This window comes from Phoenix dactylifera, chromosome 6 (genome assembly GCF_009389715.1).
Source record: "Phoenix dactylifera cultivar Barhee BC4 chromosome 6, palm_55x_up_171113_PBpolish2nd_filt_p, whole genome shotgun sequence".
In the NCBI taxonomy this organism is placed as follows: domain Eukaryota; kingdom Viridiplantae; phylum Streptophyta; class Magnoliopsida; order Arecales; family Arecaceae; genus Phoenix; species Phoenix dactylifera.
Genome location: NC_052397.1, coordinates 3217081 through 3240472, shown reverse-complemented (window position 1 = coordinate 3240472; position 23392 = coordinate 3217081). Strand labels below are relative to the sequence as shown.

Genomic DNA, 23392 nt, shown 5'->3' with positions numbered 1-23392 from the left:
TATAAACATAACGTGGTGGATATATATGAATTATACATAAATTTAAACCTCACATCACCAAATATCAGTTCAATAATTTATGATTTAAAATTGTGGATAGAAGTTTTTCTTTCTGTTATTAATCTTTTTTATTTTCAAAACCAAAGAATTTCCTAGCAATTTTGACAAATAAGGGGCCATTAATTCCTTGAAATAATCAACAAAGAAGAGACAGTCGGCCAAGGATAGAGCAATTAAAAACAGCACACATTTTGATTAAAAATTCTGCATAATTCGCTATTTAATCACAGGTGCAGATCCAAACTCACATTCTCTTTGACGCCAGATTCATAGCTCTGTGGAGGTGTAGAAGAAGAGGTGGAAGGAAAAGAACCAATATTAGTACTCAAACCAACACTGCCTCCACCACCTCCCATCACTCTGGGCTCTTCCCCTCCGAACAAGGGCAATGGCGTTGCTCGGTCCCGGTGGACTAGTCCGACGCCCGCGCCGCCATGCACCACCGTGGGAAGCCTCCAGAGGCCCGGCAGCGGGCTTCCGTTGATAGGCTGGCTCACCGATCCGAGCCCGCCGTAGAACCGGGTGCCGGCGCTGCTGCTAGTGGTGCTAGGGCTGTTCCATGAGGGATAGTGGTGGCTGGCAGGGGGGTCGAAGGCAAAGCGGGCGGCGGTCGGCACCGAGCCAAGGCGGTGGTAGTTGAGGAAGGCGTACATGTGGTGGCCCTCGGCGGTGGATGGGTGGTGGGCTGCCATGGCTGACTGGAATTGGGCTCTCTTGGCATGCTGCCGCTCGCGTTTGTGGGCATTCTGGTGCCCGCCGAGGGCTTGTGATGTCGGGAAGTGGCGGCAGCAGTAGTGGCACTCGAACTTGCGACCACTCTCGCCGCTGCTGCCATTGCCGTTGCTGCTGCTGTTGGGGTTGGCGGTGGCGTTGGGGTCTCTGGAGGGATCTTCTTCACTGTCAGGCTCATGGGGAACCTCGATGCCAAAGAGGCGGATGGCGGAGGCGGAGGAGGGCTTCTCGCGAGGCGCCGGGCGAATAAACGGGAGCTGCGAGAAGGAGTCGACGCTCATGAAGTCGCGGGTCTCTCGCTCGCTCATCTCTGTCACTGCCGATGCGACTACAGTGGCTTTGGGCTGCCTAGCCCAGCCTCACAATTCTAAAAGTAGGATAAAGATCGAGGAAGGGAAGGAAGACAAAGATTGGAAGAAAAAGAGGGGGGGGGGGGGGGGGGGGGGGGGGGAGAGAAAAAATTAACCTTCTTCCCGTTCTTCGCTTCCTCCTTTCTCTCACTCGATATGTTTCAAGTTGATCAGACCCTTGGAGAAAACCTTTTGTTTCTAGGCATGAAGTAGGAGATGGAGGGAAAGAGGAGGAGCGCAGAAAAGAGAGTGGGGGGAAAAAGAGTCGACCTTCTCTCTTTTTCTCTCTTCTACTCCGCTCTCTTACTTGCCATGTTTTGGATGCGAACTCTATTGCTGTAAGTTTTTGTGAGCAGGCCTCGCAGAAGGAGATGGAGAGGAAGGGAAGGGGAATTCTGTTTCTTGTTTGATATGGCTTGGATATTGGGGATTAGGACCATTGATATTGGTTTTTGAAAAAGAAATATTATTTTTCTGGTTGTTCTGAAAGAGGTGGGGGCTATGGAGGGAGAGGAGGGTGGACAATTGGAGCTGACCCCATCGGTAAGAGCACTGACGATGGCTGCTGCTGCTGCTGCTGCTGCTGGTGAAGGAGGCTTTTGGCTTCTCAAATAACAACCAAGTACCAGTCCAACAACACCATCACCTCACCATCTCACCCTTCCTCTGTCCATCTCTTCTTTTTCTTCTCTTCTTTATATCTCTGGCTTTCATGCAAGTGTAACCATCAGTCAAGAGGAGGGTAAGTATGTGACCAGCTCTGTTGGTGGGTCTCTCTCTCTCTCTCTCTCTCTCTTATTTTGTGACACTCCATCTAGTACTGGTTGCTGTGGAGGCTCTTTATAGCTGTTGGCTTCTTTAAACCTGGAGCTGCAGAGATGGGTGTGGAAGTGGTCCTGAAGATGTGTTTGGTGATTAGAATGAGAGGAGCTGTACATGGGACTTTAGTTTTCTACCCTTTAATTTTTGTTTCATTACCTGATCACCTCAGTATGACATGTAACCTCCTTCCTTTTATCCTTCTCCGTTTTGTCTATATTCTCACCGAGCCCATACCTATTGCCATTTCAGAACTCAAAACATTTTTCTCAGGAGAAAGGAGACACTCAAACAAACATGCCTTGTCGTACTCATACGGTGTCATTTTATGCATTGACTCCATCAGAATTTGATCAACATCTTATATCTGATCCTCTATCTAACTCAAATCTTTGAAAAAAATCCAAATTTTAAATAAAATAATAGAATCACAATTTATCATTGAAAAAACTAATGAAACCGTTCTGACAAGTTTCAAGTTTCGGTCTAGTTTTTACCTATTTTACCATTTCTTCAGATCCTTACATCTCAAGACTGTGACATAATCAGTACATCGGCTTAACCTTGCAATCCAACCTTGTGTTAGTAATGGCTTCCAATGATCACACACATGACTTCGCTATCCACCGAATGAAGCTACATGGGATGGATTTGGATGCACAGTGATACAATAACTTTGTAGACCTCTCCAAGGTGCCCCCACAAGCCATATTTGCATGCCATGCAGAGATTCCTGATTTAGATGGAATTGGATGGTAGTTGATTGATCTGGACCACTAGGCAGGTGTTTCATGCAGCTCTCTTGGGTGGTTATGGATGTTTTATCTCTGAACCACACACTTGACATTTATATTTGTGCTAACCTAAAAGGACCTCCTTGTCATTTTCAGTAAAAGAAGAAGGGTGAAAGCCAGAAAAAAAAACCCAACACTTCTGTCCATCCCTCTCTTTCTAGTTTCTACCTCTCCATCCAAAAGTCTTGCCTTTTAACCTCTCATGAGCCAAGTAAAAAGCATTGTTTGTGCAGTAAGGTTGGTGTAAGTCTGCAAGGTTTCTGTGTGCGAGGGTGCTCCCTCCCTTCCCTTCTAGGGTCTTCAGTATTTTTTACCCTTTCAGGTATTCAGGTATCTGTTGTTTTGCGTAGGCTTTGGCTGAAATAGTAATTTAATGATCAAGACATGCATGGGACCTCAAACTACAAAGCCCTGCAAACCACCCCCCAAAAGAAGTTTTTTTACTAGAATATATTTGTGTGTCCAAAAATTAGCCTCTCTCTCTCTCTCTCTCTCTCTCTCTCTCTCTCTCTCTCTCTCAATCTCTAGTTTTTTTCTCTGCAGAGTTGGTTGCTTTATTCATGCATACCTGACCCATTTTGCAATTATTCCCCCTCATAACTGTACACATCCTCCCTCATTATTCTCTCTCTTCTCCTCCCAAGGACCAGTCACTGTCCCCCTCCCCCAGCTTCCCCAATCTACCACCTTGGGCTTGTGATATGGACACAAGACTGTAAGGCTCAGCCCACTGCACCCACATTTGCTCCTTTAGGAGCCCTATTAATGAAAACTACTTCTATGTCTCTCCTACCCCACCACAAGAAAGCAAATGCCTAGCAACCCACATCCCACCCCAAACCCTAACAACAACAGCAGCAACAACAAAAACCTCCTCATGTTCATGCAGCCTCTCCCTTGACACCCCCTCTTTTATCAATTAAAGCCTCACTTTGGGGCCACCTTTGGGCCCCCTGCCCTTGTCTTGGGCGTCCATGGCTCAGTGCCCTTCCCCTCGCCATCTCGCCTTGCACTCTGTTGCAGCCGCATCCAAACCCCTTAGCCGGCCTGACATGGCTTGGGTTCGGCAGGGCACTGCTCGCTCGTTAATTTGGGTCGTCACCTCGTCCTTCTTCGCCCAAAGTCCTTTTCTTTTCTGGCGTGGGACCGGACATGTACTTGATTTGTCCCCCAGGCCAGACTGGCAGGATAAGGTTGGATACATGAAGCATGACACGTAAGCTGCTATTGTACACAATTGCTTTAAACACGTGAGCTTAATTAGTGCATAATTAATCCTACAAAAAAAAAAAAACAACGTTGTAGCCTAGTAATTGCACCCATGTACTTTTGGCAGGAATATATGTGTTCTGGATTTTCCAAATTACTCGACATGGATAGGTCATCCATAATTCCCGGCCAACATGATTTGTGGTGCCCCCCATTTGTCATCAAAAAGAATTAATTGTTGTATTACACAATTTTTAATGTCATGCCATCAATGAACTTGAGATTGGATTTTGTATTATTTGCCTGATTATTCGCATCATTAATTAAAACAATCCATGAATTGCATAGTGAATTGTATTCAATCATATTGATGCAGTCCCCATGGTTCCTGCATTTTTTTAATAGATATATCATAGATTACGAATAAGAATACAGCTAAAAAAGTCGACCAAATAACCTCCTTTCTCCCATCCAAAGAGTATTCCCGAACCACCCAATCCGCTGTCCCATTGGCCTCTTTATACACATACTTTGCCGGCAGGGCCAGCCCATCATAGTTCATTGTCCGAATGTCCTTAAGCAGTGGATGGTAGTCGTCAACCCCATCTAGATTCTGCTAGATCCAACTAATGACTATCGCCGAATCGTCCTTGAGCAGTACAGCTCTAGCCTGCAGCACCTATCGAGCATAACTCAAGCCAGTCCAAGCCGCCCTCAACCCTCTATGATCCCTATTTGGTCTTTGGGTTTTTTTTTTCTTAAAAAAAAAGAGAGTAAAATTTGGCAATTGGTGTCAAATCCTTGAGAATGTGATATTCTTTTAGATTATTTCTCGCATAAAACCATGACACAAATTTTATCCCCCTCAAAAAAAATAATCATGATAGTAGATTTGGATGTAATAGGAGCAAGAATGCCGGGACCCTGGGGTGTGGGACCAACATTGGTGTGAAATCTACAGTAAGATTTCTAATATATCGACCTCCGAGGGCGATGGCTTTCTACATGTTGACACCCACATCAATGTCGTCAATACGGATGGGTCTGGCCCTTTAAAGGCTCTGGTGGTGTTCTCAAGGCTTGGTATGATAGCGCTGTCGGGGGAGAGATCTAAACTTAGGACCACCAGAGAGCGCATCTCTAAGCTGAGGTCACCTAAAAGAGAGAGTTGTTTTGAAGTCTTTTGAGGGGCCAGGGAAAAAGAAGGGGATGTGGGGGTTCCCTTCACATGAGCTATGAATGCACAGGAGTCACTGTGGGGCCATCTTGGAGCTTGAAATATGATTGGTCCCTCCTCCTTTTTTCTTTTTTTTTTTTAATTATGTACCTGGGTTTAGACAGCTTGGTACTGCTCCTATCATGGGTGATTTGCCTCTCTTGCTGTATTTGACCTTTGCCTGGTGGATTCCTTTGCATTTCTAAGCTCATGGAAGGTAATGGATGATGTAGATGAGTAGTGATTAGGTTGCACTCTGTGCCAGCCCCAAGTCTTGATAAAATATATACATACATAGATAGACCTCTAACCCAATACCTAGGAGTATGGATGATACCAACCCAATAAGTAATCCACTGGATCTTACTTTTCTATCCTATAGACTGACTTAATTAACAGATGTTGAGCATGTATTAATTCTTTGTTGGACCAGTCTTAGGGATTCAGTTGCAGATCCAATCAAGGGACATCCTGTATGGATGTCTCTCTCCACCACATTATATTATTATTTGAACATGCATCAGCATTGCAGTTAGAAGTTGCATGGTCTCTTTCCACTGGGTGTGACATCATAAGAGGGGTAGATAGGATGAATTGATGGAAAATCAGACATCTGTACATGTTTTGGTAATTTTTTGTATACTTTTTACATAAAGGAAAGGAACCTTTGGAATTCCACCTACTTCATTAAGATAACTAGGAAATACAAGCTGAGAGAGGATCTACTTACAGCAAGAAGATATTTTCAGAAAAAGGTTAGGTTCTTGTAAGACACCAGAATTTCCTTGGATGGGAGAAATTATAGACTGTGGAGCTTTAACAATGCACTTGTGAATCTTAGCCAAGAGCAGTTTCCACAATTCAAGTCTTCACTCTCCCCTCTACTTGGAGAAATCAGACCTTCAAGGCTGTCATTTCAAATCCAGCAGTCACACTAGGTTTGAATTCGGATCTTGGAAGATCCAATGCCAGCATGACACGTTTGCATCCCCACCTAAAACTTCATCAAGTGGTGCTTATGAGAGTTGAACTTGGATCCCTCCTTGTGCCGAAGACAGCTTTTGTATGCTTATTTAGAAGGCAGGAGCCAATTGACAGGGGAGGAGTGAAGCATGGCCTGGACAAACACATTGTCTTGGAGACCACATCACGAGGGTGCTGTCCTACAAGAATTGATGGCTTTCTTGAATGACCCAGAAGAATTGTCATTGGTATGAGAACTAGGACCACAGGAACATCTCGTGGTAAAGCATCTTTGTTTTGACTGGCCCGAAGATAATTTTAACTGGAGATTCTTCAACTAGAAGCCTAATCAGCTGGAAGAAATGAATGCCTTTCTCATCATCATTTGAGAGACCTCCGAGTTTTCTTTCGCAAAGCTCATATATAGCATCGCATAGGTATAATTTCGTTCTAGGAGTAGGATTATTCTTAGCATTTACGTGCTTGGAAAGGCATAAAGGTTGAAATTAAAGTGACAGGTCGCATGATAGTTTGTAAATCGTAGCACTTTGCAATAAAAAATAATGCTACTGATAGAAGCAACGATGAGGTAGAGAGGACATGACTGCAATTCAAATTCTGTGGAAAGTTTTCGAGGTTCCATGGAAAATGTGTATGCCCAAAGTCATTAACTATCCTGACTAATTTGTTGTAGCTCCTCTTTTAGGATTTAACTGCAACTAATGTACCATATAGCTGTGAGGACCTGTATGCGCGTGTGTTTAGTCCTGCATCAATTATTCGTTGGATAAATTTTAGGTACTTATATAAAATCAAGAAATCCAAATAATATCTTTCCGCTAGTCTTTTTGGGTGAGGTCTTTGGTTGTTACAAATGGTATCAGAGCAGATCTGACCCATAACCAATATAGACTAGGGGACACTGTAGTACGGATTCATTGGGGCTGACCACGGGCAGAACGTGATGCTTATGATTAGATTTGAACCCTTAATCCGACGAAGATGTTAGGGTTTAAACGGGAAGAGTATGTGAGGATCCATGCATGCATATGTTTAGTCCCACATCGGTTATTCGCTAGAAAGATCTTGGATACTTATACAGGATCAAGAAATCCAAATCATACCTTCCAGCTAGCCTGAATTGTTACAATAGCAAAGCTCGGTTTTGAGATATCTATTCATTCCATTGGACTTTCAGACATGCCATGAAAGAAATTGAGCTCTGATATTCAGGTATCCATCAAGATGAGATCTACACTTAGATTCTGATATTTGTCTCACTTCCAAAATCTTGATATCTAATAACTCGAGTACTTCTATGTGATATTGTGTCTCCATTTGACTGCAAGTTTCTTCTTCTCATATAGAGCTGTCCACAGCTCTCCACCATTCATTCTGCTGCTACTGAAGTTACATATATCCACCTGAAAACTATGTTAATACTTTATAATTTACATATTTCCTTTGCTGACGTTTTTTCACAGGAAAAGCTTCGTTCCGTTAATCATGGTCTATCAACGAAAATAAAGAAAAGAATTACTGCTTTTTGTCGTAGGGATGTTGTCATGTGCATCAAAAGAAAAGAAAGAACTGTGTGGATGGCATCCTCCCACGTCTCATGGTTCCATCCAAAGAAAGACTTTGTACTCGTCAAAGTCTACCTATATGTGCTTGCTGAATATAAAGCATTCAAGGTGAATTATTCGCTATCAGACGTCCATTTCATCCCACTATTTCCACTAGTTACTAAGAGGAAGAAAGCATAAGATTTTCGATGCGTCGCAACATCGACATGTACCAGACCAGGAGTCGAAAAGGATGCTCGTCCTTCCCTGTCTTGTGACTTTGGCATCAAACTTAGGGGTGAGATTTCCAGAGCCCAGGATTTTTGGCAGGTGAAAGTTAAGAGAGATTCACATTAACTACATTCCAACAATAATTCGACCCCTTATAACATATGGTCCCATTTATTTTATTATCGAAGTCGACATGATGCATTATACTGAAAGGAGTAGCAGTATTTGTATGCTCTTCGTACCACTAAGCCTGGCGATGCATTCTTTCCCAGTACTGAGGCAGTGAGAGATGAAAGGGAGAAAAAAATATGTAGAGGTGCTTTATTAATCTACCAAGTTTGGGACAGTACTCTGGTTCTACGAGGAGACTGCTGATTAAATGATCATAGCAATAGTAGTAGCCTAACGATTTTGATGCGATAGGCCATTTCTTAGCAACTTCATGACTCAAAATACAGTTCTCTGAATGCTCTTGGGGCTGTTCAACTAGTCCCCACCTAATGAAGAAAGTAAGGTGCAGTCCATGCTCTTGGTAGGCCATGTTGCCCCCCTCCTTGAGCCACCCTTTGGAATCACTAGTAGTGGTCCCGTTCAAAATTTTCTCCAGTTCCTAAGCTCTCTCTCTCTCTGTGTGTTTGTGTGGTATAGGAGCATTGTATTCCTCTCAAATAGTTTTCCAGCTTCTCTTGGCACTCTCAAGTAGGGCCCCTGATGGGCACTAGTTGTTGGAGAACCATTGGAGTTCCCAAAGAAAGATGCCATTGGCATGAAGTAAAGACAAGTACAACACCATGCATGCCTGGTTGTGGAAGTCTTATAAAAGAGTCACTATAGCATGACCTCCATGCTTTGGTATGCGAGCCAAAGCAGCCTTTTTGTTCCATTTTTGTATGACGCAGCTGAGGATATGAACCCCTAGGGAATGAAAGTCGCATATTTCTGCTTCACAAATAAAAACTTGCTACTGTTGGCTGATGGCGAACCTCATTCATCATCCTGCTTTAGACCATTCCACTCTTCCCTCATCAACCCTGCAAGTATTTAGTTATTAAACTACTTCAAATGGAAGCAAGATGGTGCTTTCATGGGCCACCATCTGATGGGTCAGGTCGAACCGCATCATTTATTCGTGCCACGGGAAAACAAGTCAATGCCATGCTAGGATACGATCACGACACGATGATCCTACGACAACCGCATTTGAGGATATTCTTGTGCACTGCATTATAAGTAGGTGCATGCTAGTTACAATAATCTTTTTATCATCAATCAAAATTTTAGTTCACATTCGTGGGGAGACGAAGTCGACGTGCCCGCATCAACGTCTGAGATTGCAGTCGAACGATTTGAACTCATGCAGGTCTATGGTGAACAAACTACTAAGAAACTTTAATTACCAGCTAAGGCCATAGTTACTGCTAAATGTTGTTTTCTATGAAATTAGTTGTATCTTAGAGGACTTTTGGAGTTAGAGCTTGCTTTGCTTTAATCAAAACTAGCTAAACATAGGAAAAATAAAGGATGGGACAGCTTTGTGAATCCACTGCTTGCTAGAAACATATAAACTAAGAGAAGGGCCATCACATCTCTGCAAGTCTCGTTGCAGGTTCTCTAAATCATTTCACGATTCTGGTGCACAATTTTCCAGAATAACAACTATGAGTCCACCAAACTTACCTCGTGAGTACGCTAAACAGCTCCAGTTTCCATAACAGAAGGGCGTGGCTTTAATTCATGCTCCTTCGGTCAAAGAGGTAGGATTGGTCTCATCTTCTCGCCATTATGAGCAGCAATGGTCTGTGCTCATTGGCTAACACTTAGGATTCCATTGCCTTTTGCTTAGAAAGTGGAGCAACTATTTTGGATGATACAATCTCACAAGACGGCATGATTGATTTGGCCTCTTTTTTTCTCAATCTCCTTGATTTTTGGCAAGCTCTATAAAGTATTCAAATGAATTTGAAACTAGTAGCAAGGACCACAAGCATTCTGCTGGACCACCAACATGACTCCTGACAACATCTTGATCCAGGCCATTCACTTGATGGCCCAAGTCCTGAAGGGCCAGCAGTAAAAGGCTTCATTGAAGGTGGGGAGTTACCGACCATTGATAGCTTGGCTAGCTTTAGACAGCTAGCAAAGCCAAATGCTTCAGTCTGGATATTGGAGTACCACTGGAGGAAACATCATTTAGTTTCATATTTGGGACCATGGCACCTCCAAAAGGTGGTACAGCGTAGATCGGGTGGTCGGGGTTAAGTCCTCATTAGATATTGATGGGCCCATGAATTGTGCTACTAGATTGATAATAAATTTTGGCGATAAACCTCAGGATTATTTAGTCAGCCTTGTGTCATTATTCTTTGATGTCATGTTGAGTGGATTTGAGTTTTCTGAAGGAAGGGTTGTGTGTTACTTTTGAAGGATATTGGGGCTTTTGGGTGGCTCAGCAATTAGGCTCCCCTTAGCTTGGTCACTGGGGATGTTGGCAGCTCCGAAGTTAGACGCCATGTATTTCTATATCAATTTAGCTTGAAAAAGAATGATGAAGATTTAGGGGGGAAAAGAATGGTCAAGAAGAAAGCAAAGCTCTTTTATGAAATTTAAACTTGCTTTCGCCCTAGCTAGCTAATTAAGTAAGACCGTAGCCATGAGTTGATTCCTTTAACTAACTGCCAATAACTTCTTATCATGTTTAAAGGCCTGCAAGCATGAGATTAAGTATGCCCTACTTGAGGAATGCTAGAGTGAGAGGAGAGTGTAGGAAAAGAATTTGGAAGTGCTTGAATCATCTTTAAAAAGTATATAACTGGGACATCAAAGTGTTCCCAATAGACAGCATTCCCTGTAGTCCAAGAATTTTCTCCTTTAACTGCAAGATTCATTTTGCATTGGGCCTAAAAGCTGATATCTCATGATATATGACTTTATAGTGACTGAGGTAAAAGAAGCCAATGTCTTATATGCAGTAAAACTAGCATAGCATAAATGAAAGTAATTCAACTAGTGGTTAATTTGCTAGATAGCTAGCTGGCTATTAGTTAGTTATTTTGGGCATTGTTCATTGATCAAGAACCGAGAATAATAACTGAAATAGTTCAGATTTTTTTTTTTCTTTTTTTCAATTGGTTTTTCAACACAGAGAATAGTATAGGGTACACAAATCAAGGGCTAGCCTTCTACTGGTGACATGTCATATGGCCGCAGCAGACAAATAGGAAGATAGTTTGATGCCCCACAATCCACTTCACTCATATGTATATGTCTGGATTCTCATAATTGCAACCTCCTGCAATTCAGTGGATCTTCAAAACTGGCATATATTAGAAGAATCCCCAAGCTATCAGAATTTTAAGTATTGCCCACCATGTATCTCCATTAAAGTATTTCTGTTTCACTATTAAAGTGCTCCTTCATGCTTGTGCTTATAAATCCATTGATGATCTTCACAACACTGTAACTTGGTCATTAGTTGTATTTAGTATATATTCGTTATTTTTGAGAATTAATCATCAAGAAGCATTTTATTTGTTGATGATTCCAAGGGGACAGGTCTTTTCTCTATGTTAGGGTGTGTTTGGTTAACTGTGAGAAGATAGGTGAGAAATCAAATTTCCAAGGTAAGTTCCCCACCAACTAAAGTCATCTCCTACACTTTTTAGTATGTGTTTTGTTTTGTAAAATGGGCATCCAAAATTATTTCAGACATGCGGAAAATCATGCAGGCGTTTGGTTATCCCAAAGTCATCCAAAATGAGTTTTTTTAAGAGTGGAGTCTTGCTAGAAATTATCCCGATTTATTTCGAAGCTTTATTCAAGAGAGCCAAATAAAGATACAACTTAAAGAAAATTGTAGACAATATCCATTTACGACGATCGATATATATAAAAATCATATAGTAGCATGTCGATACTATAGAAAAAAGGCTTACTGTGTTTTACAAGCCTCCCTTTAGCATCCTTCCAAACTAAAGTATTTAAGTTAGATCGTAAAAACTAACACCTACAAGATATTCAACCATTATAGATTTGTAGTCATATAGATTTGTAGTTTAATTGCTAAAAAGAACTTATTGAGTGGCTAACCATTTATTGGACTTAAATTGGAACTTGTGACCTATTACAATTACAAGGCCAAGTTTTTAATTTTCCTTGGCAACTTCTAATATTCTTTAAAGTTGGGGTGGAAGTGGAGGAAATATATTTGGTATCTACAGCCTATTAGGGGTTAAGTAAATTGATGATAGTACTGTCGGCAAGTCGGTTACCGATATTAGCTCAAATAATTTTTCCCGTTTCCCCTTCCGCTGTCCTAGCGTTTCCCTTCAATTCTTGGACGGTTAGTTTAAGCTCCCACTCCGTGGCCGCTCAACGTAGAGCCTTCTGCGCCTGTATACAAAACAACGAAATTGGCGTAGAAGACTTCGAAATTTCTTCCAGTTTTATGCGATCCAAAGGTGAGGTCTTGATCCCTAAGCTTCTCGTTTTTACCATTTTAAGCTAAATTGTTCCAGAAACCCTAATCTTTTCTTCGTTTCCCCATTGTCTCCTCGAATTTACTATAAGATCTATGGTATAGTTGTTCTTTTTGACGACAGATCATCTGATCGAAACCCTAGTTCTGAATCCCCTTGAGAAATGAACTCATAATTAGTATTCAACTGGTTTGGTTATAACCCCTAGCTGCAATTTCTCGGTTGGAATGAGTTCTTTTTGGTTGTCTTATTTGTTATAGTTTTGCCGTTTTGGCTCTCTTGATGAGTGCGGTCGTCTATGGATTTCGTGTAGAATATCATGCAGTTTTTTTCTCTTTTTCAGCGATTGGTTAAATGAAAGACAGAAAGAATACTTCTTTCTGGAAGCGTGTACTGCTGAATTGTGTTTTGCAGGTCCATGCTCACCGATCTTTATCTATTTTGGTCACATAAATGGGTGTATTCCTTAGTTGAAGTGCTTTTTGCTTGATACTAAGTTGGATGAATGTTGGCTATGCGGTACTCTTTGAATCAGGCTTTGGACATTTATGTGTGTTTCTTTGATTGCTTAGGTGCGGTTCATGTTCATTTCTTGGATAATAATATTCTATTTGCAAGGAGTATGTTCACTTAGTGAAGCACAAATGCATACCCCCAAACCAAAATATGTTTTTTTTAACTGAATATCTGGACAATTTATTTTTATCTGCTTGTTAGCTTTCTGCAGCTTACAAAATCCAGGGGAATATTTATTTGAAGTAATGGTCATTGACTTTGATTAATAGCTTATTGATAGCCATGAAGCTCTCTTGCAGTTCACTCACTCTTGTCACTTTGATCTATATAGGCCTAATGGAACTTTTATTTGTTCCTAAATAATCTATAATATGGTACGCCATCTCGATACTGGTGCCACCCTGTTACTGGGTCGGTATGCCCAGTACGGAGGCCGGTTTAGTGTACCGAGTGTCAATATTGCCCCATACCACGTATTGGTATTGAATCAGCACGGTACACCTCCGTACCGTTCGGTTTGGTATGGCATGGCATACCTTGATATGTAATTTCTCCTTCTAAAAATTGATTCTTTTTTTTTTCTCTATTTTGAAAGTTGTTGCATGTTCGATCTTTTAAGGTCCATAACCTAATTATAATCATCAATGATATCACCATAACCCATTGCATGCCAGTGATTCAATTTTGCTTTCAACAACACCCCGTACCGGTGCTACACTAGCACGGTGTTGGTATGGCACGATACAAAATTTTTTTTGTGCATCGAGTGTCGGTACGCTACGTGTACCGAGTACAGGTACCAAATCAGTACGGTACACCCCGTACCATCTGGTTCGCGCTGGTACGTACCATGGCAGCACCTATTATATTGCTTATGTTATATGCACAGCAGTAAATGGTTTTATCTCAGGTATGTTACCATGATAGATAAAGGTTATGTCAGGTACCATACCATGATACACAAAGTTTGACCAAAGTAGCCTGAAACAGAAGTAGGTATAGGTGTAGATCTAGGTGCTGGAATGAGTAAGTGGACTTTTGTAAAATAAAATATCAGGAAGTGCAAACAACTAAACGCATATAAAATAAAATATCCCCAAATACTCTAAAGTAGCTAGGATATACTTATCTGGATACTGTATTTTAGAGAGTACATGCTACATGTACTATGCAAACGTAGAAGGCAATCAATACGATAACTTGATTCAACTGTATATGTAAAGGACGGAAAATACTTGGTTAAAAACCCACTTAGAAGCATTAATGCAGGCATGGTTGAGGCCAAAATCCTAAAGCTAGCTAGGCACCCCAAGGGTAAGATTTCTGGTTACAAAACGTTTGATATTTTTTGGACAGAAATATACCTTAATAAAGCAACTATCAAATCTTATGAATAACCAACACAAATGACTATATTTTTATTTCATGTCTTGAACTGAAACAAGACTACTGAAAGCCAGCACATAATGAGAAGGATATCTTCGAAGGATCACTAAAAACTGATTGTTTGCCTTGCAACTTTTTGTTAGTGCTGTGTGATGCTTAGCCACCTTGGTCTTGGTTGTTTCAAGGATATCCTGTTCAATTCATCGCTATCAATTTTTTCGCAAGCTAGACCATATAATTTTCTTTTGCTTTAAGTTTTTTGCCTTATTGTGATATGTTATATTGCATTTTGCTAGCCTCTTCCTATTTATCAAACATGGAAACAAGAAGGGATAAAGTGAACCCAAAAAATTGAAATGGAATCCAAGCAGAAATTTGCAAAAATCATCCAATACAGGTAGCTGAGAGAAGAATGCCAGATAATCATAGTTTCAGTATTGTATTTTTTGTATATATGACATTATTGATCTCTCTACAAACTCGAGTGAAGCGAACAGTCAGCTGCAAGAAAAGGGCATACAGGTAGCATGTTCAAGTAGACAGGCTAATTTATTATTTTTATTGAAATATGCTCATGCTTGCAATCATAAAAAAAAATCATGAGTACTTATTTGAAAAGATATAGTTCCAGTTTGAAATCCAAAATCGAGAAAAAAAAGCTCCTCCCGATCATCATTAAAAAACTTTAAGAGTGTCTTCTTAAATTGTATTGTCAAAATTTATTTGGGATATCTTTATGGCTATCTGTGTTCTCTTTCAACATCTTGATGGTTAAGCGAAAGAGTATCCAACCTGTCCGTGCACTAATATTGGCCTTGGTATGGAAATTGCAAATATACTGATTTTTTTTCTCTCTTTCTTTATTGTTTCCTTATATTTCATAACTTTTCAGGCAAAAGATTATGGAAATGCATTGCAGGAAAGGTCTCAGAGATTGAACGTGACATGTGTTTAATGGAATTTCTTGTGCTAAAATCATGCATGCAGAACATGGTACTCGGAGTTCATACATATGCAAGTATATATAATATTTTCCAGATGATGATGCTCTCATCTTTTATTCTCTTGATCGCTATTCTAGTAACATGAACTGTCTCTTTTGCTCTTAAAGATTGGAAACAAGGTGTAAGGTTTTGAAAGGATTATAGCAAACTGTGTGAAGTTCTATCGTCAAACTAAGAGATCTGGAATCAGCATGCAGAGATTTGGTGAAAATGTATGTTTGACATTATATGATTGTCTAAGGTTCTGAAGGTATACGTATCTGGTTTTCTTTTATCTGTGCTACTATTGGATGCAGTATTTTTTTCTATCATCGATTATTAAAGACGTATATTGTGAGGACCCGTGCGGGCGTGTGCTTAGTCCCACATTGGTTATTTGCTGGGTAGATCTTGGATACTTAAACAGGATCAAGGAACCCAAATAACACCTTTCGGCTAGCCTTTTTGAATGAGATCCTGGGTTGTAACAAATGATATCAGAATAAACCCAGCCCATAACCTATGTGAACTAAAGGACACTGCAGCACGGATCCATTGGGGTTGACCATGGGCCGATTATGGTGTTTATGATTAGATTTGAATGGATTTGAACCCTTAGCCTGACGAGGACGTCAGTGCTTGAACGGGAGGAGTATGTCAGAACCTGTGTGGGCGTGTGTTTAGTCCCACATCAGTTATTTGCTGGGTAGATCTTGGATACTTATATAAGATTAAGGAACCAAAATAATACCTTCCAGCTAGCTATTTTGGGTGAGGTCCTAGATTGTTACAAGTAGTATCAAAGCGGATCCGGCCCATAACCTATATAGACTAGGAAACACTGCAACACAGATTCATTGAGGCTGACCACAAGTCGATCATAGTATTTGTGATTAGATTTGAATGGATTTGAACCCTTAGCCTGACAAGAACGTCAGGGCTTAAACGGAAGGAGTATGTGAGGACCCGTGTGGGCGTATGTTTAGTCTCACATCGGTTATTTGCTGAGTAGATCTTGGGTACTTATACAGGATCAAGAAATCCAAATAATACCTTTCGGTTAGCCTTTTTGGGTAAGGTCCTGGGTTGTGACATATATACTAGGCAGTCGAGTTGCATAATAAAGCTACAGACTGGGAAAAAAACGACATGTTAGAGTAAGTATCTAGTGATCAACCATGGGTAGCTTGTAGGTTTGTATGGTTCAGAGGCACAATCTCATGTTTATATTCAGCTTCCACCCCTACGATGCAGCATTCATGAAACACAGGGTCTCTATTATGATGATGGGAACGGATTGATTCTTGCCCCAACATCTGATCAGGTAGTGTAACACGCGTTCAAGGAACATCAATTGCACCCCGCTCCACGGCATTAATAAGGTGGTCCCTGACCTTCACTGTGTGGGTTACATAGTTATTTTTATAGGCTTCTTAGATGTATTTTCCAGGTTGAGATGTTATCAATTACCTGGAGGGGACCTACTGTTGCAGGTTTTATCATGGAACGTTGGTCCATCTACTCAGCTTGATCCACCAAAATCAGATTCAATCAGTGAAGCACCAATTTTATTTATTTGATATTCTCTGGATAAGAAGGTCATAGGGATCCAGCGATCGAATCATGAGATTCAGTTTAAAAATAGGGAAACTGGTGAGAGCTTTACTCGAAGATGCAGGCAAGGTTCTGAAAGCATACTTGGCTTTTTCTGGACAGGCTGCTCATCTTGTGACATCATATTCATAAAGACAAGGTACATTCCCAAGCCTCCTGGTGTCTGATAAGTGGCGTGTCAAACTTACATGAATGTAAAGAAGGCAGCAACTTTTCTTTGAAGTTATATTGGCTATGAAACTTGCATTTTTATTCAGGGTTCTCATACATATCTCAATATATGTTTCATGCATTTCTTATAATCGACCTTATAGTTAACTTCTGATGAGTGAACGAATGAATGAATACTATCTTCTAGATCGAGAATCCGTATAGAAGTTTTTATTCATGCATTTGGAACCTCTAATCAGGGGAGGCAATTATTACATCACAAAAATCTTGATGGCATTTTATTTTTCATATTTGCTTCTATCTTCATATGAAAGAAAAGTTTTAGATTGTAACAATCCCTTGTGATCACAATTGATTGGTGTACAGAGGGATGAATACTTCCTTAATTCATTGTGATCAAACAGGCTGCAACTTTATTGGACTTCTGCCGTCTTTTTGGCAAAGAAGAGACTTTGGAACATATTTTATTGGAATGCTCTATTGCAAAAACCTTAAAGACTCTTTGAGCCCGATGGCATCTTTCTTTTCATCCAAAAGGCCTACAGATGCCCAGCACTTATTGCTAATGGAGAATGGCTCCTTAGGTCCGTTAGGAATGAATAAAATCTTCCAAAATCTAACCAATGATCCCTTGTGTGTAGCTCGTCAAACCATGCAAATGGCCAAGGAATTTTGTGAAATAACTTCGGGCTTGTCTCCATCCCAGCGGCACTAGGATATCTGCAGCTCAAGTAGCTCACCTCCTCAATTTCCCGTATTAGTTCATTGGGTTATCCCTTTCCCACGGCTTGGTGAATGTAACCTTCGATGGCTCTTTCAAAGGAGGACTTTCTGATACTGGTTGCATTATCTTGGCAAAGTTGTTCGAGTAGGATTAATAGTCGTTCCATCTACTATGGTTGTACTTGCTGAATTATAGGCTGCTTGGGAGAGGCTAATGACTACCTTCTTCATTCTAAATTGTACCAAGGTCGTCTTAGAAGATTATTCTATCGCTGTTATCAATGACACTTCTATCTCTCATTCTCGTCATCCACTCCTCCAAGATGTTCGAAACAAAGCTTCGAGACTGAATTCATTTCCAATGGCATACATTTTTAGAGAAGCCAACTCTGCAGCTGATTGGCTAGCCAGAAGACATGTCAATGGTGATTATAATGATGCATCTAATATTCATGCTGATTTATCTATCTTAATACAATTCGATGCCATGGGTTGTGCGTTCGTTTATTCTTAATCTTTCCCTAGCATCCTCCATTGTACCCAAAAAAAAATGCTGCAACTTACACACTTCCCTTGAATTACACTTATTTTAGTCAATGCACAAAATATTAGTAACGGATCATAACCATACAATTTAATAAATACAAATTGGTCCAATAAAATTCATTCACAAGTTCAAAACAGACTATATGTATGTAAAAATATAACCCTTGTCATCAATTTCAGGAGTCAGGTTTTTGGGGCATGAGGACAAAAAACGTTACAAAGCAGCAACCCGTGGCTTAAACCCCGGCCGCGGACCCTATCCTTCTCAAGATGAGTGTCTTCTGCAGCCGCCTGGGGCGGCGAGGCCTCGCGTGCATCGCCGCCGCTCGCCGGCCACCTTGCAATGCGCCATCCTCCGCCGTCGATCCTTCCTCCGCCCCACCGCCGGCCGTCGAGCCACCTCCCTCCGTTCCCGAGCCCCACGCGGATTCCATCGTCGCTTCCGTCCTCCGCTCCCAATGGACCTCCCTCGATACCCTCCTCCCCACCCTCTCCCCTCCCCTCGTCTCCGCCGTCCTCCTCCACCTCCGCCGCTACCCGGACATCATCCTCCCTTTCCTCCATCGCCTTGGCCTCCACCGCCTCGACCTCCGCTCCCTGTCCATCGCCGCTTCCCTCCTATGCTCCCTCCGGCCGCCGAACCCCGCCTTCAACCTCCTCAAAGAGGCGATCGCCACTGGCCGCTTCGACTCCTCCCAGAAGTTCTTCAACGCTCTGGTGGTCGCCGGCGAAGAACTCAAGCCATCCAAGCCCCAACTGGTGTTCGATCTTCTCCTCAGGGCCTATCTCGATTCGGGTCAGATCCAGGAAGCCCTTGACGTGTTTTATTTGATGAAAGACGCTAACTTTCTTCCAAAGATCGAATCTTGCAACTGTTTATTGAGTGCCTTCTTGAAATCACACCAAACGGAAAAGGCTTGGGTTTTGTATGCTGAAATGTTTCGGATGAGGATCCCGTCGTCAGTAGTGACCTTCAATATTATGATCAATGTGTTGTGCAAGGAAGGGAAACTCAAAAAGGCGAAAGCTTTCATCCAGTTCATGGAGAGTTCGGGTGTTCGGCCGACCGTTGTCACGTACAATACAATAATTCACGGGCATTGCTCGAGGGAAAAGGTCCAAATGGGCCTCGAGATGTTGGATGTAATGAAGGAGAAGGGTATCAAACCCGACGCATACACTTATGGCACTCTCATATCGGGGATGTGTAAAGAAGGGAGGGTTGAAGATGCTTCGGTGATGTTCGATGATATGTTGGAGAGAGGTTTGATTCCAAGTGCTGTCAATTACAATGCTTTGATTGATGGGTATTGTAACAAGGGGAAATTAGATGTTGCTTTTCGATACAGGGATGAGATGGGGAGGAAAGGGATTGAGCCAACTGTTTGCACGTATAATTTGCTCGTGCATGCATTGTTCATGGAGGGGAGGAATGAGGAAGCTAATGCATTGATTAAGGAGATGGAGGCGAAGGGAATGGCGCCCGATGCGATAACATATAACATTTTAATAAATGGGTATTGCAAGGAAGGGAATGTAAAGAAGGCCTTTGATGTTTTTGAAGAAATGTCAAGGAAAGGGGTTCGGCCAACCATGGTGACCTACACGTCTTTAATTTATGTTCTTTGCAAGAGGAGTCGAGTAACCGAGGCAGATAGGATGTTCAAAGAGGTAACAGAGAAGGGTCTCTATCCAGATCTTGTGATGTACAATGCCTTGATTGATGGCCATTGTGCGAATGGAAACATGGAGCGGGCATTTCAGCTTTTGAAGGAGATGGAAAGTAAGAAACTTGCTCCTGATGAAGTTACCTACAATACACTGATGAGAGGGCTCTGCTTGTTGGGGGAAGTTGAAGAGGCTCGTAAGTTAATCGATGAGATGAGCAGACAGGGTATCAAACCTGATTTAATCAGTTATAATACACTGATTAGTGGTTATAGCAGGAGAGGTGATGTCAAGGATGCTTTTAAGGTTAGGGATGAGATGTTGAGCAAGGGATTCAATCCTACACTTCTTACATACAATGCCCTCATACAAGGGCTGTGTAAAAATGGGGAAGCTGATCATGCTGAGGGTCTCCTCAAAGAGATGGTGAACAAGGGCATTACTCCAGATGATAGTACTTACATTTCACTGATAGAAGGGCTCAGCAATGGTGAAGACTGCGCGAAGAATGAAAATGTGTAAATCTATGCATTCAATTCAATTCTCCTGCTTCAATGCTAGAGCTCCACTCCCTCCACCACACCTCCTCCCCATTGTTCTCCTCCCCAATTCTAAGGCAGCTAAGGCTTGTCCTCAGCATTCCTCTCTTCATCCCCGCTCCTCATAGCCCATGGAGCCTCTTCAACAAGATCAAATTCACTCCACTCTGCTCCGCCCCCTTCACCTGCTCCCCATTGCGGGTATCTTTCCATTTCCCTCACCTTCCTCATCTACTCTTGTTCCCATTCCTTTTCAACTGCCTCAGTGCTATATCTTTGCGACTCCTCATGTTCCACCTCGACTTGGCCAACTGCATGGGTTCCCAGGGGCTGCACCACCTACTCCTTCAAATTGTAATCATTCGACCACTTGCAACCATGCTAGCGGGCATTTGTTATTTACAGAGCTGCATCTTTAGCTTCGATTCTGCACCATTGACCCTGGAGTTCATTCTAGAAAGCTGCTTCGTGAACTTGGGAGACAGGCACAAGGTAGTCTGATGCCATAGAGATGAATGAGTTGCTTGATCGATCTAAGTCACTCGGGAACCTTTAATTCAGCTGGTTCTTGGCGGGTGCTATGGTCTTCTCAACGACGTTGTACTTGTTCACGATGAAAAGTACCTCAAGATGACTGAATATGAGTCCCTGATGATGACAAAGGAGGAAACACTTTAATCATAGAAGATGGTTGGAGAATTGTAGTGGAGAAAAGGACTGAAGTCCATGGAACTGGAAAGATAAGAGAAAGGTGTTATTATCAGGCTTTAGATTTTTTTTTTTAATCTTTTGTTCAAATTTTATATTTGTTTACAACAAATGAGTTGGTGGTTGGACTGGGTTTTCCTGCTCTTCTTCTGAGGTTGGTGGTTTCTCGGGTGCCAGTTGTGTTTCAGCGTCTAAAGAAACTAAGAAAGTTCAACTACTGTAGTCCATTTGTGGTATTTCTTCTCTTTGACATCATTTGTCTGGGCTTCTTGTGGTTGGCAGGTTTGTGCAGGCTAGGCATGCCCTCTGATAATTAGCAATATGAAATGCCTTGTAATTTTTGATGATATAATTGTAAAGCTATTTATAATCGTGTGACATTAAGAGATTGCAGGTATATAGCTCTGTAAATTTGGCTAATCACTATATACCTTGCTGGTTTTCTTCTCTCACTCGAGATATTATGCAACAAATCTTATCCTTGCTATGAGCATCATGAGAAAATTACATGTCCAGTTTCTTCGAGCGGAAAATTATTCTTCCACTAGGACTAGGTTGACTCAAGATTGCTTTCGAAGGGTCCAAAGCTCCATTCCAATCTCCGCCGGCTCCATTCCTGACTTTTATCACTACCATCTCGACTCTTGCGTGCTCTCTCCTTCCAATCCCAACTCCCACCCCAACCAACCAGTGAGGTATCACTGAAGAACGAATCAGAACACTATCCCTTAAATGATGGATTACTCGATATGTTTCATGTATCTCTTGAAACCATAGAGCCAAAGCATATCCTTCCTTCTCATTCTCATTACAAACAAAAAGCACTAATGGCCTGAAACTAACTAGTCTTTACCTCTTAGCCGTTTAGGCTGCTTTTACTGCTTAGCTGCTGAGGCTTTTTTGGCCTGTCGATGGAGGTTATTGGTTAAGGTTTATATAAGAAGCTCAGGTTCAGATTCTCAAAGCAGCCAGGCAAATAACCGGCAAGAATAGATTTTTGCGAGAAGATTTTTCTCCTTTGGCCTGAACCTAACTAGCCTTTACCATTTATTCGATAGGTTACTGGTTAAACTCTACATAAAAAGTAGAGGTTTAGGAACTCAATATAGATAATTAAATAAGCTAACGAGAATAGCCCTTTGTAAGAAAGATCCTACACCTCTGGTGTTTCCACTCTCTCCTTCTTTCATTTTCTCTTCGAGGCACAAAGTTTTGCAAAATAGATTCTTCTCCTCCTATGTTTAACTCTCTACTTTTCTTTTGCATTCTCTCTCTACTTTCGTGCTCGATAACCAAATTAGTCTTTTGCATCACACCTCTATCTGATTGCACTCAATGATAAGAGGTTGAGTTTTGTACCTTGGGTACGATATCGTAGGAGACACATAAGAGGCAAAAATTGTTTTTAGGATAACGTATTCTACACACCTCGAATCCAAGTACACCATCTAATCCTAACTTTATAACATTGTATTTATCAATATATTTTATAATTTATTTTTTCAATTTTATTTCCAATTAGAAGCGATATAGATACTTAATGTAGCATTTCAATTCCATTATGGATTAGTAAAACTCTAGTATCTATGCTCATTTATTTTACATTCATCATCTTTTCTTAACTAATAGTTGGATACTAAATATGTGTAAATCATAAGTAAAACTGTAATTAGCAACTTTATGTCATTGTCAATCATAGTTTTTCCTTTTTATTGGAGGATCTAACAGCTGATAATGGCGATCTTATGCATTAGAGCTGTTATAAGGGATCCATGTTGGACAATTTTTTTAATCAGCTAATACTTGGAATCCTGCCATGTTTGGCTAGTCCAACTCCCACGACAGACTTTGAGCAAAGTGGAGATGGGTTCTGTTTGGGCGGACCTTCGTTATGTTCGACGTGATGTATAAGCCAGTTTTTATTATTCTGGAGGGTGACTCGGCCATGGTTATCAGTTGGATCCAGAAGGGCCAAGAGATAACGACTGCGTCCACCCATTGCTCCGAGATATCTGGACAATGTTGAGGGACGGAGGGACTTTTCAGGCCAAATATATTTTTCGAAAAGCCAATGAGACTGCGGATTGGATGGCTGCTTATATGGCCGGTCATTCCAGTAGTACC

General features: G+C 41.5%; 2 protein-coding genes across 4 annotated transcripts; one reads left to right on the top strand and one right to left on the bottom strand.

The window, feature by feature from the left end:
• Positions 1 to 96: 96 nt before the first annotated feature.
• Positions 97 to 1956, bottom strand: LOC103713675 (zinc finger protein 8). The gene has a single exon (XM_008800690.4). The coding sequence runs from the start codon at positions 1098 to 1100 to the stop codon at positions 285 to 287; it is 816 nt and encodes a 271-aa protein (XP_008798912.1). The 5' UTR covers positions 1101 to 1956; the 3' UTR covers positions 97 to 284.
• Positions 1957 to 12274: 10318 nt separating this feature from the next.
• Positions 12275 to 21720, top strand: LOC103712901 (pentatricopeptide repeat-containing protein At2g15630, mitochondrial). Of its 3 annotated transcripts, none has more exons than XR_001879727.3 (3): positions 12275 to 12396; positions 12758 to 16681; positions 16793 to 17231. XR_001879727.3 is itself a non-coding variant. In XM_039127126.1 (3 exons), the coding sequence occupies exon 3, from the start codon at positions 18624 to 18626 to the stop codon at positions 20541 to 20543; it is 1920 nt and encodes a 639-aa protein (XP_038983054.1). In that variant the 5' UTR covers positions 15821 to 16623; positions 16793 to 17052; positions 18534 to 18623; the 3' UTR covers positions 20544 to 21720. The 3 variants fall into 3 exon arrangements, 2 of the variants coding, with proteins under 2 accessions (XP_038983054.1, XP_038983053.1); XM_039127126.1 differs by lacking the exon at positions 12275 to 12396 and adding an exon at positions 18534 to 21720 and having other exon boundaries at positions 15821 to 16623; positions 16793 to 17052; XM_039127125.1 differs by lacking the exon at positions 12275 to 12396 and adding an exon at positions 18534 to 21720 and having other exon boundaries at positions 15821 to 16681; positions 16793 to 17052.
• Positions 21721 to 23392: the final 1672 nt, after the last annotated feature.

What these genes read in the sequence shown, in the direction of transcription:
- LOC103713675 (XM_008800690.4), bottom strand. Translation starts at nt 1,100, where the DNA reads ATGAGCGAGCGAGAGACCCGCGACTTCATGAGCGTCGACTCCTTCTCG.
- LOC103712901 (XM_039127126.1), top strand. Translation starts at nt 18,624, where the DNA reads ATGAGTGTCTTCTGCAGCCGCCTGGGGCGGCGAGGCCTCGCGTGCATC.